Below are 18750 nucleotides of genomic sequence, written 5' to 3' on the forward strand. Positions count from 1 at the left end.
AAAGGTTCCATATTAAAACTGCATTTTGTGTTCAGTGCTTCAGATGAATCAACTATGAAAACAAAAATAATTAATTGTGGCCCCTAGATTGTTGATAACCAGTGTTTGGAACTATTTTGTCTTCAAATAAAGATTGAACAATGAGAATCGTTATACTAAGACCTACTTGAAAATACTACTGAAAAAAAAAATCACATCATTGTTTGCACATTGCTCAAGCGTCAGATTTATTTCTCCAGCCCAGGGTGCCAAATAGAGTGCCTTGCATTATCATCAGTTCACAGCCACACAAAAATAAAACATCAAATGACAGAATCAAGAATTATGTGTCGTTGTCCTGCATGATCATTCAACCTAAATGATTACCAAATAGCAAATGGCTAGCAGGTTGTAAGATCCACAGAATGACACGTGTAATGGAAGGGGAATTTGTGCACCACAGCCACTTACAGTAAAGAAGGCCCCATCACAAAATACAAATATGTATGATGCATGGTAATACATATCTCTTTCAATATTGGCCTTTGCTCCAAAAATTAAATACCTCACCTCAAAGAAACGCTTCCGTTTCCCTGGTGTGAAGCAGGGTTGCTTTACCGATGGCCCCAAATTAAAAGAGCGGTGGTCTTCAGGCAAATATGGTTGATGTTAGGAAACTGCTAAATCATCGCAACATGGCGGTATAATCATATAACAGTGCCCACTGTAATATACAGTACCAGTCAAAAATATGGATGCACTCTCATTCAACAGCATGAGCAAATGTCTCCAGACGTTTGACTGACGCCGAATTACATACTTGTAATTACATACATTACTACTTGTGGGAAAAGAACGCAAATATATACTGTCGATGGAACTGTAAGATGCATTTGTACAAATAAACTCCCTCCACCTCTAATACATACCTGGTAGTCTTACCCCAACAGTTACTTTAAGCAGTGGTGCACCCTCCATTCTTGGTTGCATTGCCCCAAAAGAGTGGATGAAGTATTACTTGTATGTTCTGTACAAAGCCAACTTTTCCTTCCAAATGAATGGCGTAAACAAGCAGTTTTGCTCAACTTTCCTTTGGTAATTCACCACATACCTCCAGTGTAAACAAGCGTTGGAGAAAGCATAGGCCTTGCCGCCCTAGCCGTTCAGTCTCTGTGTGACCATCTCCCTGTACATGATGGAGATGTAAACAAAGAGGAGCAGGATGACGAAGAAGTCGTCCATGAATCCCAGCAGGCCGAAAAGCGCCTCGGGTAGGATGTCAAGGGGCGAGGCCAGGTAGGTGAGGGCTCCCACCAGGCAGAGGAGAATCCGGATGCGGAACATCCAGAAGAGGCCACCCATGGAGAACAGCTCCCTAAAGGCATGGCGGAGGAGGGTGGGTACGTCTCGTAGCCTGTCCATCAGCTGATAGACGAGAGAAATAAACTCTGTGAGACTATAATGTTTTAGACTTTTCCCTTTTCATTCAAGAAGAAATCTGGAGGTGAAATCACTCTTCACTACATTTATTTGAGGTGGACCGCCACAGATAAATCCGGCACCACCTTTGTTTTTTTAAAGAAAAAAATCCACACAGTTCCCCCTTGATCCACACATCCTCACCCAGAAGGTTATCAGCGAGTGAGATTTAAGCTAGCTGGATTCTGTTACATACGCACATTGCTGATAATTACGTATCTGTTTATCGCCCCCTTTATTGAACACATGCGTATTTCATCCTATAATGCTCACTGAACTGTCATTTTGCCCTTAGAAGCTTATTTTCCTGTTCTGCGCATACTGCAGCCTTTCCGTATATTTTGCGAGAGAATACTCACAGATCTGGGCTGGCCTGAGAAGCGTCGGTTGTAATCGGTGATGTCTCTCAAGACGAGTTGAGGTTCGGCGACGCCATCCTGGACCCTCTGAGGCGTGGTGTGCTCATGGAAAAGCGGAAAGAGCAACGTGACCTGGAAAAAGGTTTAAGAAAATGTAATCTGACAACAAAATTTATTATTATAAAAATATATATAATGGAATTTAATGCAGAATATAATAAAATATCTGCACAAAGCAACAATAAGAGTCAATATGAATGACAATTCTCACCATTTGTCTACATATGGGGCAGTTAATGGCACCCAACCAGGTGCCATACCTCCAGTAGGCTATAATACATGAACCTATACGTGAGGAGATGAGGAGAAAGAATTGCATTGAATAATAACAAAGCTAAGTGATCACTAAATAGAAATGGAAATGACTATTTAAGTAATTTTGACAAAGTCTTTTAGAGACAGGCACTTAAGAACAACCTTTAAAAATATAGAAAAGGTGTTTTTTCCATTTTTGGTCATTTTTTTAATTGAATGAGTTAATACAATGAAAAACAAATACATTCAATTAAAACATTCTTACCACAGAAAAGATGACCACAATTTGTTTCGACAGGCAGCACGGCCTGTTGTAAACACACGGGGCAGGACATGTCCGTGTAATACTGCTGCCTGGCCTCCGGCTGAGGATTTTCCTCCTGAAATACAGAAAAACATCAATAAAAACACTCAAATATATGAAAATCTTACAAATATTAACATAGTTTATATGTTATCATTCTTATATTTTACCTGTTCTGTCTGCAGCTGCTGTCGGACAGCCCGGACATGCTCCTGATTCTCAGGATGGATGTTCTGATGATCTTCTCTGAAACATCAAAGTGCAAAATTCAAAACTTTGTTGCCCGATAATCCAACTGACGTTGCATATGCTTTCCTATGTGTGCTTACCTGCACAGCAGCGTTAGGATCCCTGCCAGGAAGGTAACGGTGAGCACCACAGCAAACAAAACCTGGTTGCTGACACCTTCTATAAAGGTGTCTTCATCTTGGATCAGATAGTCCACGTCCCCACATTGATTGTCCTCCATCGCCCCACGCTCATAACCAATTCATTACCTCCAGCACTGGCTACAATGGGCATACCACAGTATATGTTAACATGGACCTTTCATTTTTCATCGTCGGTTATTACGGTCTCGCGAATACAGCATATAAAATACACCTGGAATGCATTCATGGTAATCGACTCACCTTTTAGTCACAAACTATCACAGGAGTCGGTTGACAGTGACGTTACATTCCGGGATTATTAGACATTGCTGTGTTGCAAATTCGGTCCGTCATGACGTTAATGTACAATTGGGCATTGTGCTCGTACCTTAACTTAGCAGAAGTCACCGTAACCTAAGCAGTTGACATTTAACGTAATGTATTTCGTTTGGCGTTAGCGTAAGGAAGCCATAACTTGCTAGCTTGCTACTGTTTTGCTTCTCGAGATGCGCGAGTCATGAACGAGTTGTTCAAAAGTACCGAGTTTTTACTGGTGGTGTGCTGCTGGTGTAAACTTTTTAAGAAGCTCAGATTTTCAATTAATTTCAAAAATGTTCAAAGTTTTAGCAAAAGTTTCAAATTTACTCGACGAAAACTTGAATGTCACTGAATTCCGGGTGCTCACCTCGCTTTGTGACGACTGACTCTAGTGAATTGAGTAACCAATTGAGTGATTCCTAAAAAATAGAGTCAGTAAAAAGGAATCAAGTTTTCCATCGCTTCGTTGTCAAGCGTCTTGAGTATTACCAGAGATCTTCAACAGCCAGCTTTCATGCTAACGGCTAACAATAATCCATTGGAAAATATAGATAATGCGGTGGCAACGTTTGTTGATATGAATATATTGTAAATCGTTTTTTGGAATAATTATTTAGGTTGAAGGTGGCCGGCATGCATGTTTATTAATCAGGCATGTGCTCATTTTTTCTAATTTAGTTGATATGCACTCTTTTTATATTTAAAATGTCCTGTACTTACACCTACTTCTTTTACACTTTTATACTCCCTATTTATTCATTCTTTTCGACCGCTTATCCTCACTGTTTAATTACTCAGTGGATGCTCCTTGATATATGGTAAATTGACAATAAAGACTTTTAAATATTGTGAGTGAGATGATAATGTAATGATAATTTTTTAAAGATGAAATTCTTGACGTTTTTACCACTAAGATGAAATTTTAAATGTTTTCACAAAACATTGTTACTGGGGCTACGTTATCGCTCTCGAAACGAAGTACACACTCTTAATCTAATAACATCTTTGATCATAGCCTTTGCGCTGTGACCGTAGTTGTAGTTCACATCGTGCTCGGTAGGTAGCAGTAGATAGACTCAACAGCAGTGTCAATGTGGCAAAAAAGTCGCGAAGAAGTATCCGGCCTCGTTACAGAAACATGTCGCCATCACAAACAAGGGGATAGTTTTCTGTCAACAAACATAATTGTTGCTTTGTGGCAAAATGCCCCGCTATGCCCAGATTGTGATGGGCCCAGCTGGCAGCGGAAAGGTGAGTTATGAAGCGCTTGTGGGCTTTAATGGTGGCGTAGGGTGAAGACAGTATCTTTACATTAGCTTCTTAGCTAATGTAGCCAACAACAAACTTCACAGCTCATCGGTGGTGTGCTTTGTCCCCCAACCTAGAGCACCTACTGCGCTACAATGATCGAACATTTTGAGGCTTTGAACCGCTCGGTTCAAGTGGTCAATCTGGACCCTGCAGCTGAGCATTTTGACTACCCTGTCATGGCAGGTGAGTAGGAAGTGATGATCATCTACCTGGTTTCGCGTGTCCAGAATCCGATTTATTTCACCGTTTTCATTCTCGCACCCGTGTTCTCAGACATCCGTGAACTCATCCAGGTGGACGACGTGATGGAGGATGACTCTCTCAGGTTTGGCCCCAATGGCGGTCTTGTCTTCTGCATGGAGTACTTTGCCAACAACTTTGACTGGCTGGAAGAATGCTTGGGTCACGTGGAGGATGACTACATCCTGTTTGACTGTCCAGGTAAATGTTTTGTCGAGACTGACAAGAGGATCCCAACACAGGATATGATGTCAACATAGGCGACTGTAACCAGACGATGCAAGCAATTGTCCCGCTTCTGCAGGTCAGATTGAGCTGTACACTCACCTTCCCGTCATGAGGCAGCTGGTGGATCAGCTCCAGCAGTGGGAGTTTCGGGTGTGCGGTGTCTTCCTGGTCGACTCCCAGTTCATGGTGGAGTCTTTTAAGGTTACACTTCTTTTGTTTTCTTGTATGAAATTCACCTTTTTACATGTGTTTAGTGTAACACGTCTAAAAATATATTTCCCCTTTCTGCCTGCAGTTTGTCTCAGGAGTCATGGCGGCCCTGAGTGCTATGGTGTCGTTGGAGATTCCCCAAATAAACATTATGACCAAAATGGATCTACTCAGTGCCAAAGCCAAGAAAGAAATTGAAAAGTAAACCCTTTTTTCGTAGGTTTTTGTTTGCTTTGAAGTGAATTTCCCCAGTTTCTAGTCAGGATGTCACCGCAGGCAACTATTACGACTTATCTTGTATAATTATAATTAATATGTTACAAGCATTACAAAAATATTTTGTATATTATTGTTGACAGTATATTACAATAGATTATGTATCCATTTATTTCCTCCACCCTCTCGAGATGTGCACTTCTCTTTTGCCCTCCCAATGTCGATCAAATCTGTGCTGATAGTGTCCTGGTTACCTCAAAACAAAAAGCATGTCTTTTAAAAAAGCTTGTTTCTTAAATGCTGCTTTCCGGTTTTCCTAGGTACCTTGATCCAGATATGTACTCCATGATGGAGGACAACTCCGGCACCCTACGAAGCAAAAAGTTCCAGAAGCTGACCAAAGCTATCTGTGAGCTGGTAAGAGCAGTTTATCTGATATACAATACCACCGTTCATGTGTGAAAGATGAGATGCAAAAAACAAAGTCCGTATCATCATTACTACAGACGATGCTCTCTGGTTATTTTTTCCGTGTTTGTGTTTTCAGATTGATGACTACAGCATGGTGAGATTTATGCCATTTGACCGCACAGACGAGGAAGGCATCAACATAGTTCAGCAGCACATCGACTTCTCTATACAATATGGGGAGGACCTGGAGGTCAAGGAGTCAAAGGTATGAAGCTAAATACGCAAGTTTTGGGTTGAGTCAATGTAGCCGCACATCCATTGACTTTTCCGATCCTTTTCTGTTTGACAGGAGCCCGAAGAAGAGGCAGATAACACAAATTATGATGACTTCTTCCAAGGAAATGTGGACAGTTGAGAAATGTAGTTGTAAATATCGATGGCGGATGAAGTGGAGTTTTGTCAATAAATGTTTTTATCATGAATGCGATGTTCCACTGTTTGAAATAAGAAGTGACACTCGGTGATGTGCTCTACTGTTCTGATACCCCACTATGAACGCTCCAAGGCATGGCGTGCTTATGGAACAGTGCATAAAACATTTATCTCTTTGTATGATAGTCCTTGAATGCACCATGGTTGCTGTGACACAAAATGAACTGTAGCCAGTTTGTGTTTATGCTATTTCACTTTGTGGTATCATATATGATGTTGAGAAATATCTTGTAAAAACTATTATTTAACTAATAAATTACTCGTGTTTAAAGAATGTGTTGGCGCCCTCTTATGGCCATTTTCCAAAGTGCTTGTGGCCTCTTCCTGTTTCAATAGAAGGGTGGGACAGACGGAAGTAGCATCAGACGGTGCTAATAATTCTCTTAGAGCAGTTGAATTGCTCATTTATCACCCAACATGCCGGTAAGTAGCGTTTTTTCCCCTTGGTGAAGCCAAGCCTCAATAATCAATATTAATAACTAAGAATGTCCCAAAGACCGCCGAGTTAGCGTTGCTGTCGTTAGCATCGGTGGCTAGCAGGGTTAGCATTCGCTCATAAATGAAATGGCGTGTCATTGCCGAAGTTAAATGTCTTTATATGCTTATTTCTGCACAGTTTAGTCGTAGATCAAATGCGATACGTCGAGAAGACGCTGAGTTGAAAATGTCAACAGCTTTGTTGAACCTCTCTCGTCAGGCGTATCACTCAACCATGCAGGAGGAGAACACCAGAACAGTGGGGAACATGGCTTTACTCCCCCTGAAAACTCAGTTTAAGGGACCGGCGAGAGGAGACGGTTAGTACCTTTTAACTCTGCTTTCAATAACGTTACTTGGCGTCGTTTGCACACCTTCTTTGATGACACGTAACTGCTTGCTAGTCGTTTCCTGTTTCTGGAATTTACTTCCGGCCTATAATTAAACAATAAAAAGGACATTGCAGTTTGAATTATCAGGCACAATCATTACAATATTATGATGAATCAGTGTTGTCATAATATTGTAATCCAACTGTGAACCCTCGTCCATACAGAACATTGCATTGTTTACTTTGATCATCATTGGACAGTCATATTCTACTTTTAGCTAAGCTTGTTCCTCATAATGTTGTGTTTTTGCTGTAGTAGAAGAATGTGATGTGTCAGGACACGTTTTTTCCCCTTGCAGGAATCGACTCAGACATAATTGATGAGGCCATCTACTACTTCAAGGCCAATGTTTTCTTTAAGAACTATGAAATCAAGGTAAGATATTGCCTGAGCAGTGTACAGATACCTTCAACTACTACATTCTGTGTTAAAGTAGCTGTACACTTCATTCCTTGACATGTCCCTGCTTGCTTCCTCCAATTGCTCAAACAGTGCAGCCTGTCGTAGTGCAGAAACATCTGACTGCGTCATAAAATTCTTAGTTTGTTTAATTTGTGTGTTATGTCTATTTCAGAATGAGGCAGACAGGACACTGATCTACATCACACTCTACATTTCAGAGTGTCTAAAGAAGCTGCAAAAGGTAAATGATGGTGCCTTCAATTGGTCACCTTGTGTGGAGCCTCTGATTACACATTTTCATTAGCATTTTTTGTCTTTTAAGCGTGCCGCACCGTGCTAAAACAAAACTTTTATTTATAAAATTAAATTAGTACGATCAGCTTGTCATGTCGGTCATCCCCGCTCGGCATGTTTGACTTTGCAGTGCAGCTCCAGGGGTCAAGGGGAGAAGGAGATGTACACGCTGGGCATCACAAACTTTCCCATTCCAGGAGAGCCCGGCTTCCCGCTCAACGCCATGTATGCCAAGCCGGCTAACAAGCAGGAGGAAGGTGAGGGTGACATCATTAAATTTAACGAAGTATTCACACAAGCTGAGCAACACGGTTGCATGTCATGTATTTATGCTCCCTCGCTAAAGATGCATATAACAAGCAGTGACTCGGGAGGTGGAGCGGGGGTGTCCAATAACTGGAAGGTTGGCTCCAATGACTGTGGAGTGACAGAATGTGTGTTGAGAAAAATGACATATTAACCCAATCAATTATTTGTTAATCATCCTTAGTGGTAAATAAACAAAAAAAACAGGGCATTCCATAAATAATGACGTCCTGCGACCTTGTCCAGATACCATGAGGTTGTACCTCCAGCAGATCAGACAGGAGACTGGCTTGAGGCTATGTGACCGCGTGTTCGACCCCCAGACAGATAAACCCAGCAAGGTCAGTCCACTTCACACACAAAGACACATTTTCTCTGTCGTTTTTCTCTGGAATGTCATCTGTCTCTACATCCGAGTTCCAACATCGCTGCCTCACTCTCGTGCGGTTTTTCAAACGTTCATCATGGCTGACTAAAGCAAATAGTTTCTTGCCCAAATTAAGCATTGTCAAGCATAAAAATGCTTTTATGCAGTACCACAACGTGTGAATGTAGTACTCTACATTGGTCACTAGGTGTAGTAATTGTTCAGCGAGACAAACACTGAAGCGCCACGCTTGAACAACCGCCCCAGCAACAATGTTAGGGAGCTGCACATATACTGTACATTTATCAGATATTTGTCTTGCAGTGGTGGATGTGTTTCGTCAAGAAGCAGTTCATGAACAAGAGCCTGTCTGCTCCAGGACAGTAAACAAGCAGCAAGACGGACGCTTATTTCGGGTGGTTGGATCTGTTTTTTTTGTGCAATTTTATACTCTTTAAGTTCACAAGGATGTCTCCTTGCTTTTCTGTGGACGTTGTTCAAATTGAGCTGGTGCTTAATTCAATAAAGCAGTTATGGATCTGGGACAATCGTCTTGTTTCTGCTGTGCATGTTATGCAACACAACTTGTGCTATTCTTAAATTTGTCCTTAGTGTGCTGAGGAAAAAGCACCATGTATAAATAATGTTGCCGGATGTGTATATACATTTCTTTTGTGATAGGTAACACTTTCTATGTGCAGATCATTTCAAGCTGATGCACTTAAAAAAATGCATTGAAAGCATAATATTGAACCATGTTTACTTTATTCTTCACACATACAGAAACTGTCCACTTCGAAGTACGACACAGCTACCATGCCTCCTAGATGCATCTTCCCCGCATTAATGTTTGCATTTCCTTTATTCTTTTTTCCTCCCACAAACAAGCCCTCGGTTATTTTTTTTTTTTTTAATTATTGAGGCACTGTAGGCTGTATGGCTCAGTGTGGCAGAAGTAAACCCGCCCCCCAAAAGCATCTTGACTGGTTCTCCTTCCAAAAATAAATAGGTTTATATAAAGTAACTGGTTAGAAAAGGGAGAGGGGATAATAATCTGATGTATGTACATGGAGTTGTAGCATCTTGAATCCTCAATCAAAGTATTTCATTGATGGGTCAGTCAGTAGTGGACTCTGTTCTACCTCACGGCTGAGCTTTTTGTTCAATCCCCAAACTGAAACGTAAAGAAAGACCATGATGACAAGAAATGGCGCGTGCTTGTGTCAAATTGCACTTACATTGCAAAAAATAAAAATACAAAAAATCAGTCAAACGCCATCTCTTGACTTTTTCGCACACAACGTGCAACCTTTTTCTTAAAAACGCCCTTTGGATCGTCACGCCACTCTTTCTGCAAGGTAAACATTATAGCGGTCATTTCAACCGCAACCCAAAAAAAAAAAACCTACGAAACATTTGAGAACTCACCGCCGCGTCAACGTTGGCGGGGGAGTCTCCATTTGGGTCTGCCAACATGGAGATGACACTGATCATGATGGTCTCCACAGTGTGGATTGGCAGCCAGCGCTCTTCTGGTTTCTCATAGCCAAACTTGTCCTCTCCGGGTTCATGGAGGATAGAGATGCACACGTCACCATTTTTTGCAACTGGCTCCCAAAAAAGAACAAACAAAAGATTACTAGCAAGTCTATACAGCAATGGATTTTTGTATTTTCCAAGTGTGTGATACCAGGGATTTGTGTAAAGAAAAAAATGTACTGAGAACCATAGAGACAGAAATGGAACTTGTGACCCTGTTTTAACTCTCTGGTTGAGTGTGATGTACAATTATCAGTTGGAACACTATGGGCAGTATTTTCCAATGCATCAATTCACTGAGAAACAATGGCACTAATCTTCTTATCTTATTAAGACCAGGGGTGTCTAAACTGTGGGTTTTTTTTTTGACCCACGCAGGAAAAAACAACACAAAAATGGGACAACTGAGCAATTTTACAAGACTACTATTACAAGTATGAGGAAAAATAGTATCATTTTAGTTGCATTAAATTGAAATATTAAAGACCTAATATGTTAAAAGAAACAAAATGAGCAATAAAGTTAACATTTTTGAACAAACAGATTGTGTGATTGTAAACATGACCAAAATTGATTCAAGTTCAACCTCAGAATGGTTACAAATGGTTACCGTTTGGATGCCAGATTTCAGTGACGAACTTCATTTTGGGAGGCCTTAAAGGATAATCCCGGGGAAAGGATAATGTGGCTTTGAAGAACCCCCCTTCGCTGAAATTTGCAAACACATCAGAAGTTATCAAATAATGAGAGAATGTATGCATTGTCTTCAAGTCAACTGTCAACAGCTGAGCATAGATAGCTTACAATAGCGTGTCTTGGGGTCCGATGACGACCACTTCCCACTGAAAGATGTCATTGTCATCCACAAGACCCGCAGAGAAGCCTTCCACTGGGTTTTTGTTCAACTCTGAAATACGACACTCATATTTTTAAATTACAGTCATGTTGAAATGGAGTGTTGCTTACTGCCACAGCTGAATACATGTGACGACAGCATCAAGTGAAGGCAAACTTTCAATGATTGAGCAACAAGCTAGGACACTGTTACCCGTTGATAAACAAGAGTTAATTTCATCTAATGTCAACAAAAGTGTCCTAGCTAAGTCACTCTTGTCTAGTAGCACCACTAGCTAACTTACCTGCTAATTGTTTACGTAGCAACAACGCGGACTGTTCCGTCATTTTTCAAATACGCGTTTCCGACTGGACTATTTTAATTAAATGTATCTTAATCGCTGTCAGACCGCAGACTCTGATAAATAAAACATTTGACATCAAAAACAGGTACCAACGTCCACGTTTCTCCGTTCTCTTATGACGCCGACCACACGAGTTGGAGGGGAAAAAAACTCACAGGAAGTTATCGCGTAAGAGTGGTTATTGCCCTCATTTTAGCCTGTCAGGAAAACTACGCTGCCTGTATGGTTCAGATATTCAGCAAGAAATCCCCTTTCCGTGGAGGTTAAGGTAAAACTTATACTCATTGAAGTAAAAGAGTATTAAGGCGTGAAAAGCTTGAAATGCACGGCAACTGAGCTGTGCAAAAGATCCTGTAAGACAAGACTCGGGCTATATTAAATACAATTACTTTGTCAGTACACTTGCCTTGTATGGCAAAGTGAGTCAAGGAATAGCGGCTGTTCAATGTATTGTGTGTAATACAATAAAATATATAGATTATTTTTTTTGCTTATAAGCAGTACTTGGATTATGGATTATATCTCTGTAAAACATTACCAGTGCTAGTTCATTTAAATTTTTTTTTTCAGACAATATTGGGTTATTTAGCACCGCTTTGTCTCTGCTACAGTAATTCCTTACTTGAATGATTTCCCCTAGGCTTCGTATTGATCCCTGCAAGGAAAAGCCGTTGGATAAGAACGTTTTTGTAATTCATCACATATTGAATCCCCCTTTTAAAAAATGGCATTCATATCCTCTTTTTTCCTCCTTTTTCAATTTTCTTTTTACGGATATCACACCTCCCCAAAGGCCATACAGATACACTTTTACTTCCCGAAATAAATCAATTTCATTTTCTTATAGGCATCTGTTGTCAACTAAGTAGTCTATCATAAGTGTTAACTTAATTCAGAACATATTCTCTCCATCCTAACAAACGATGTTGCCTAGATGACAACCTCTTGACTTTCCAGGGAACTTCTCGACTCCTTCATCTCGCTCACCTACGAGCTTCCTTCACTTGTTTGTTTTCTTCTCCCTGCAGGCATCCAATCAAGAATGCATGGAAAAGGCAAACATTCTAATAAAATATACAGTATACCAGAAAACGTTTTACTTGCTCCTTAGGGGTGATCTCTTGCCGTCAGCTGCGCTTTAATCTCATGCAAATACTCCTTTTGCAGCCTTGCTTTGGCTTTTTGTCGTGACATGCTTTGGTGTCAATCCGCCCGAGTTCTCCCAACAGTTAACAAGCTTCCTGTTGACCTCCATGCGAGTGCTTTTCCTCTGACTACTGTTGCAATCTTTAATTGCATGTCATAAATAATAATGTGCTGAAGAAGACGTATATACGTGACATCGTCACGATTATTTCGCAGCTGTGATCAAAAGAAAAATCGAAACATGAGGTGAGAAACACGATTGAACTCAAGGAAGAACTCATGGCAAAACATGAAGGTGTTGATCTCACTGCTACATTGTGTCTTTGTGTCTTCTGTTTAGATCAGGACTGCAGAATAACCCAGAATGAAGCCAAAGAAAGATATAAGTGCCAGGATTTTGATAAGGAAGGCGAGAAACGATGGACTTGAATAAAAACCTCATGGCAAAACAGGAAGGTGGTGTCCGTGAGACCAAAACATTTTGCAACCTTCACATTTTGAGTGATGACTGTCTGTCCAATAAGCTAATCGGGAGACGATAACTAAATATCAGCATCTTTATTGGTGTTCAAAGGGCAAAACCTTGCACTATTGTTATTCCATGGACAGACAACAGGGAATGAGAATTTTCCATGAAAGAAAAGGTTAGACCTATTTAAAGGTTGCATCAAAGGTCACCGACTGTTGTTCATTTGTACCCCGCCATTAATCATCATTGCTTTAACAACTTGTGATTTCTAGTTTCTTGTCCTATAAATTGTGTATGTGGGTGGCATTAAATATAATCGTGTCTGGAACGCAGTATTGCCAGGAAGTTTGAAGTTCCCAATGTCGATTGCTTTGTCTCATTAAGTATTATTACTGAATTTTCAGAGGATAATCACTATCCTCTACTCGAAAATTATTACAAGTGTAGAAAATTCTTCACATGAATCCACAGACGTGCTTTTGAAACAAGCCAACAAGTCATAAGGTGGCACCAAAACAATGTCTTGTCAAGGAGATCTGAGTGTTTCTTCCTGTCATTCACACACACAGACTTGAAATGATGATTCATGAAGAGCTGTGAAACTTCCAAGCATCCGAGGAACAGGATATCCTTTTTTTATTTATCTGTTTTTGTGTGGCTGAAAATGACTGGAAGGAGCAGATAAGTCACTAACGCGGCGCTTCATCAATCCCGACAGTCAACTTGCCGGGTGATTTGCTCTTGGGAATATGATAGAGTTATAAAAAGTGTCAATGTGATCCATAGCCTGTGACCGACTACTCCTCCCTAAATCAATAGGAATTTAAACTTCGTGCATCTCAGTGTTAAAGAATAACAAGAATAAAGACAAATAATTTTGGGGGGAAATTAGGTTGGGAAAAATTTACAATATTATGGGAATAAAGTCATAATATTATGAAAAAATTGGGAAAAAGTTTAAATATTTGGAAAATTTTACAAAGTACAAATGGTGAAAGTAAAAATTAAAGTAGTTACTGAGGAACTCATGAAGAACTAATAAGTAATGGTTAGGGTCAGGTAGAGTTCGTCCCTCAATCACTTCTATGATTTTGTGTGCCTAAAGGTAAAGTGTTACCATTGTAATTATGAGATATAGTCAAAAGATTTACAATATAGTCAGAATTATGCCTTTTTATCTTGTAATTTCATTTTTTAACTTCATAATTATGACTTTGCATTGTTTTTTTTCTTCCAATATTGGAAACAGGCTTCCATACAGAGCTGAGATGCAGTTTTATTCTAGAAATCCTTTCATTTTTCAATATGTGGCCCTTGGTAGGAAAAGTTTGGACACCCCTACAGTGGACTAAAGCATTTACTCCTAAAATAAATTAACTCCAATTCAACGCATTGCATGTTTTAATCTGAAATGATCATCTAGGAAGAAAACCTAATTAAACTTAATTGCACTTCAGCCAACACTGGGTATATTTTTAATTCAATAATGAAGGAAAGCGGACCTCCCTTATCACATGCAAAAAAATGTAATCATTGCATCTTACTGATGAAGAGAGGAAGATATCAACTCTACACCATAGATGGAGATTAACTGCACTCTTTGGCTACTTTAACACAGCACACTAATGAATCAGGACTGCGGTACAGTATATTGTTCCATAAGTGACTGGAGTTGAATTGTGTAATGGTATCAAGCCAATTAGTATGAGTATAACAAATACAGGGAAGGGGTGTTGGCATCACGTAATAAATCAGAGCTAAACTGTGTATTTTCGCCTTTCTAAACAGGAAACAACAGATTCTGTAAATGCAAGAGAAATTAGATTTCTTCAACATATCCTGCAGGGTAGACTGCATTCAATAGGTGGCAGCGTGTCACAGATTTTGAACTGAAGGCCCCACTGACTCCCCAACCAGGCCAAGATGACAGTCTGCAACTGATTTGGTTTATATTGTGAACCCCCCAATCTAAACATGGCTGCTGAGCATTTCTATACATTTGTGCTGGTCTAACGCACAGGAGGGACAACTGCTGCAGCACTTTTCATTATCCCTGTAAAGTAAATATGGGAGATAAGAACATCACTTTCTGTGGCCAACATAATCTTTAGGGAGGCTGCAGCTGCAAACCCTGCACTGCTCATTTTCTCACTGGCAGGATGCACACTCTCAAAATCAACAAAGATACCAACAATCTTCCAGTTTTAAGATGATACATCAGGGGTGTCCAAAGTTTGGCCCCGGGGCCATTTCTGGCCGTGGGTGTTTCTTTCTTTGTAATCTAAAAGTCTTATTTTTATAATGTCATAATTTTAGGAGGAAAAAGAACATCATTTCAGTAGAATGAAGTTGAAAAATAAATAAAAAGTAGTATAAAAAAAGTCATAATGTATTAAAAAATTGTGGAAAAATTGTGATTATGTTACAAGAATATTTTAGGATACCAGAAGAAAATTTACAAGAAAGAGATAGCAAATTAAAAACTAAAAATAACAGCAAAAAAAAAACCCCACCAAATTACTATCGGCATAATGTCTTAATATTTCGAAAAGAACATTTATGAAGATTATTTAAGAAGCAAGTTGAAATATTTAGAAAAAAAGTTAAAATGAGATGAAAAAACAGTAAAGATATATCGATTTATCATCGATATATGATATATATTCCGATATTTTTTCCACACAGTGAGTTTACACAAAAGTCAAAGCCAAATCTGTGTGCAAAATTTTATTAAAATGTAAACAGCTGATGGAATAAAATAGTATTCTCTCTTTTTTGTATGGAAATATCCTAGTATATCCTAGTATGGAAAAAGTGGAAAAAGTTAAATCTAATGTTCAATCTTCAGTGTATTCATACTGCAGTCACGGTAATCTCTCTGTAGCCGGGTTAGCGCCGTTAGCGCTTCCATTTCACGTTCCCCATGACAACAGACGGTACACATGGTTGATACCGTCTTTATCCATCAACCTTTATACTGTCTTTTTGCTATTTACTCTCGCTATGCAGCATCTCATCCTCCGTATCTCTGTGGGGATGTCCAGTTGCTCGGCATAGCAAAGGGGTGCTCAATGTTAGCAACTGCTCCCGTGTGCAAGCTACAAACGTAACAAGATGAACTTCCAAAGCTGCACACTTGCTTAAAGGGTCGGTATGGCACAAAAAAACAATAAGAAAGTACAAATAAATCACTATTAAACACAGCAGAAGATTCAGAGCTGCCATAACTAGCTTGCACTCGGTTGGTACCATCTTGAAACAAATATCGAAATATGTCGCCCAGCCCTGGTTCAAACTTATAATATCCTTTTTCAACTATATGGCAAAGCTGAGATGCAGTTTTTTTCTTAAAATATACTGTATGTAACCGCTTAGCATATAGACTATATGTATATATCTACATGTGTTGCTTTTTCAGTGGGCGGCCCTCGCTGGAAAACGTTTGGACAGCGCCGTGATGCATTGTCATTATTTGGGGAAAATTATAAAGCACATCTGATGACCCCCCCCCCCCCCATTTGATGTTCTGTTTGATTGCCCTGTCTAACCTCGTATTTTCCCATCGATATGCCCTCATTTAAATAATGGAGTATTAAACCCCCTGGAGGGGGGCAGCGCAACTCCCCTACCAGGCTGATTACATCCTGCTTTGATTTAAATTCACTCACCCGCCCCTCCCCATGTAAACATCACTAGAGTTCCAGGATCTGTCCGGAAATTAGCAGGCCGCTCCAAAATGATGAACAAATGCTGTGGCTGGTAAATCACTTAGATTCTGGTTGCTATACAACCAACAGGCCTCACGTCAGCATCTCACCTCTATTTACATAATAATAACGCTTCATTTTAAGATAACACACTGAGATATTGCCTGTTATTAGATTTGTTGCGTTAGCAATAATGTAATGACCGTGATTAATTCAATACATTGTGACTGGCAGGTGTGTCCTATTGCACTGATTATTCAGTCAATCAATAGCACTTAATGTCTACTTCACTTTCAGATTCAGTAGGACAGGTTTGGCCTGTGTAGACTGTATTTAGAGGTAATAAAGCACATAAAAAGCACGGAGCTGCAATAATGGTAGGACCCATGTTTACAATGCCATAAGCAGCTTTTCAATGATTTAACTACAAATATTTACAGCAGGGGTCTGAAACTCAATTTACCTGGGGGCCACTGGAGCTAGGGTCTGGGTGAGACTGGGCCGCATCAGGTTTTCCAAAAAAAAACAAAAAAAAAACGCATTTATTAAAAACAGAAAAATGAATAAACTTTGCTTTGGCTCCGATTTTCTACAAGAAAAGCTCTGATAAAACATTCCACTGTTCTCAAATATCTTAATTTTTATTTTTCTACACAAAATAAGATCAAGAATAAAGAAAATCAACCAATCAGTAATAAATAAATATAATAATAATAAAACGTCAAATAATTCAAAATCAAGAAACAATGATTTTTTTCAGATTAAAATGAACAAAGCATTATTAGAGCCCTGTAGACATGACAAAACACGAGTCACATTTATACTCTTTTTATTTACAACATATTGCACAACTGCAGGGTCTTGAGACACATGCTAACTCGCAAACTAGAGAGCTAGCCACCTAAACGGTAGCCTACAAGTTATTTCCTTTAATCTTAAAAAGCCAAAACCTTACCACTTCCACACGGACAGGGAGGATAACTATTATTATATATTAATATATTAATATAACAGTTATTTAACCTTTAACATGAACATGAATCAAACGTAATAATCTTTTCTGGGTACATGATACCATACAGCATCCATATCAAACTTGCGTGGGCCGCACTAACATTAAACTTTCATATCAAGGTGGGGGCCTCAAACTAGTGTCCTGCGGGTCGCGTGTTTGGGACCCCTGATTTACAGTTTGTAGCGGAGGTTATGTTTTTGTTGGAATTTATCTGTTTAACACTTTATTTTTTAATTTTCAAGAATTGTTGGTAATGGAAGAACTGATTAAAATTGCTAGCTAGGACCATTTTTGGGATTTGTGAGTATAACTCCACCAAAAATATCAAGGGGGGGGGGGGGGGGGGTTTAGCAATGGTGTTTGACCGAAGTATTGAATCCGACTTTTTGAAAATTCACTTATCACGGTTGGGTCTGGAGCTGATTAACTGCGATAAACGAGGGATGATTGCATTTTCAAACAACCATTCACACTCACATTCATACCTGTGGGAAATTTGGAATCTCCAGCTTTTGGAATGTGAGGGGAGGGGAGCCAGATAAATTCCAACCGTGCTGGCAAATTTATTGTTGTGGTACAATATTTCTTTCAATCCACCAAGATCCTTTTTTTTGTATAACGCTTTCTAGATGACATTACTAACAACTTATTCACAGTCCATGTTCACATCCCACCCTGAGGAGTCCCGTTTGATGTTTAATATCAAGTAAATGAAATGTGTCTGTAAAACATAGATGTGCGTTCCGAGGGCTATTTCAGTCCAGCTCAATGCTGTCTGCTTCATTTTAAACTTAAAACCGTCCTGAACATTGTAAAATAAAATATGGCCCCCTCAGGCTTGGCACCAGAAATAGATGCCCTTGTTGTCATCTGATGCAGTGACTGGTCATGAATGTGAGCCATTCCGTGTTTATTAGTGTTCCGGTTTATGTGCGCACATAAAAAGCTACAACAACATTGATCGGAAAGATTTCAGGATGAAAACACGATTGGCCTGGTTAATGCAACATGTCACACGGGTCAGCCATGTGGACCGACCGACGGAGAGCCGACGAGAGAGGCTCGGATTGAAAAGTCCAGGTTCTTTTTTCTCTCCTTTCACTGTTTTGGCTCAAATAATCCCCGCTAATGATTGGGAAGATGACATAACATATTGTTAAACTCACTGCAAGAGATTTGTTTCAGTGGGTATTAATCATTCCAC

At 39.7% G+C, this 18750-nt stretch overlaps 4 protein-coding genes across 5 annotated transcripts; 2 read left to right on the forward strand and 2 right to left on the reverse strand.

Annotated features, from left to right (window-relative positions):
- Positions 1-210: 210 nt before the first annotated feature.
- rnf170 (ring finger protein 170) lies at positions 211-4876 on the reverse strand. 2 transcript variants are annotated; one of them, XM_058056791.1, is made up of 7 exons: positions 4646-4876; positions 2766-2945; positions 2607-2682; positions 2398-2512; positions 2089-2162; positions 1818-1949; positions 211-1404 (listed from the first exon to the last, which is right to left on the reverse strand). In XM_058056791.1, the coding sequence occupies exons 2-7, from the start codon at positions 2903-2905 to the stop codon at positions 1135-1137; spliced, it is 807 nt and encodes a 268-aa protein (XP_057912774.1). In that variant the 5' UTR covers positions 2906-2945; positions 4646-4876; the 3' UTR covers positions 211-1134. The 2 variants fall into 2 exon arrangements, with proteins under 2 accessions (XP_057912774.1, XP_057912766.1); XM_058056783.1 differs by lacking the exon at positions 4646-4876 and adding an exon at positions 3069-3400.
- Positions 4106-6494, forward strand: gpn3 (GPN-loop GTPase 3). Its single transcript, XM_058056770.1, has 8 exons — positions 4106-4376; positions 4511-4619; positions 4710-4877; positions 4981-5105; positions 5200-5315; positions 5651-5747; positions 5878-6006; positions 6091-6494. Exons 1-8 carry the CDS (start codon positions 4329-4331, stop codon positions 6154-6156), a joined length of 858 nt encoding a protein of 285 aa, XP_057912753.1. The 5' UTR covers positions 4106-4328; the 3' UTR covers positions 6157-6494.
- A 9-nt stretch (positions 6495-6503) lies between these two features.
- Positions 6504-9019, forward strand: arpc3 (actin related protein 2/3 complex, subunit 3). Its single transcript, XM_058056803.1, has 7 exons — positions 6504-6656; positions 6931-7030; positions 7401-7477; positions 7677-7745; positions 7929-8055; positions 8351-8445; positions 8796-9019. Exons 1-7 carry the CDS (start codon positions 6651-6653, stop codon positions 8856-8858), a joined length of 537 nt encoding a protein of 178 aa, XP_057912786.1. The 5' UTR covers positions 6504-6650; the 3' UTR covers positions 8859-9019.
- A 195-nt stretch (positions 9020-9214) lies between these two features.
- Positions 9215-11364, reverse strand: ube2g1b (ubiquitin-conjugating enzyme E2G 1b (UBC7 homolog, yeast)). Its single transcript, XM_058056818.1, has 6 exons — positions 11150-11364; positions 10815-10917; positions 10621-10718; positions 9900-10078; positions 9710-9822; positions 9215-9645 (listed from the first exon to the last, which is right to left on the reverse strand). Exons 1-5 carry the CDS (start codon positions 11190-11192, stop codon positions 9736-9738), a joined length of 510 nt encoding a protein of 169 aa, XP_057912801.1. The 5' UTR covers positions 11193-11364; the 3' UTR covers positions 9215-9645; positions 9710-9735.
- Between the last annotated feature and the right edge of the window lie 7386 nt (positions 11365-18750).

The sequence above is a fragment of the Doryrhamphus excisus genome, chromosome 2 (assembly GCF_030265055.1).
Source record: "Doryrhamphus excisus isolate RoL2022-K1 chromosome 2, RoL_Dexc_1.0, whole genome shotgun sequence".
NCBI lineage: Eukaryota > Metazoa > Chordata > Actinopteri > Syngnathiformes > Syngnathidae > Doryrhamphus > Doryrhamphus excisus.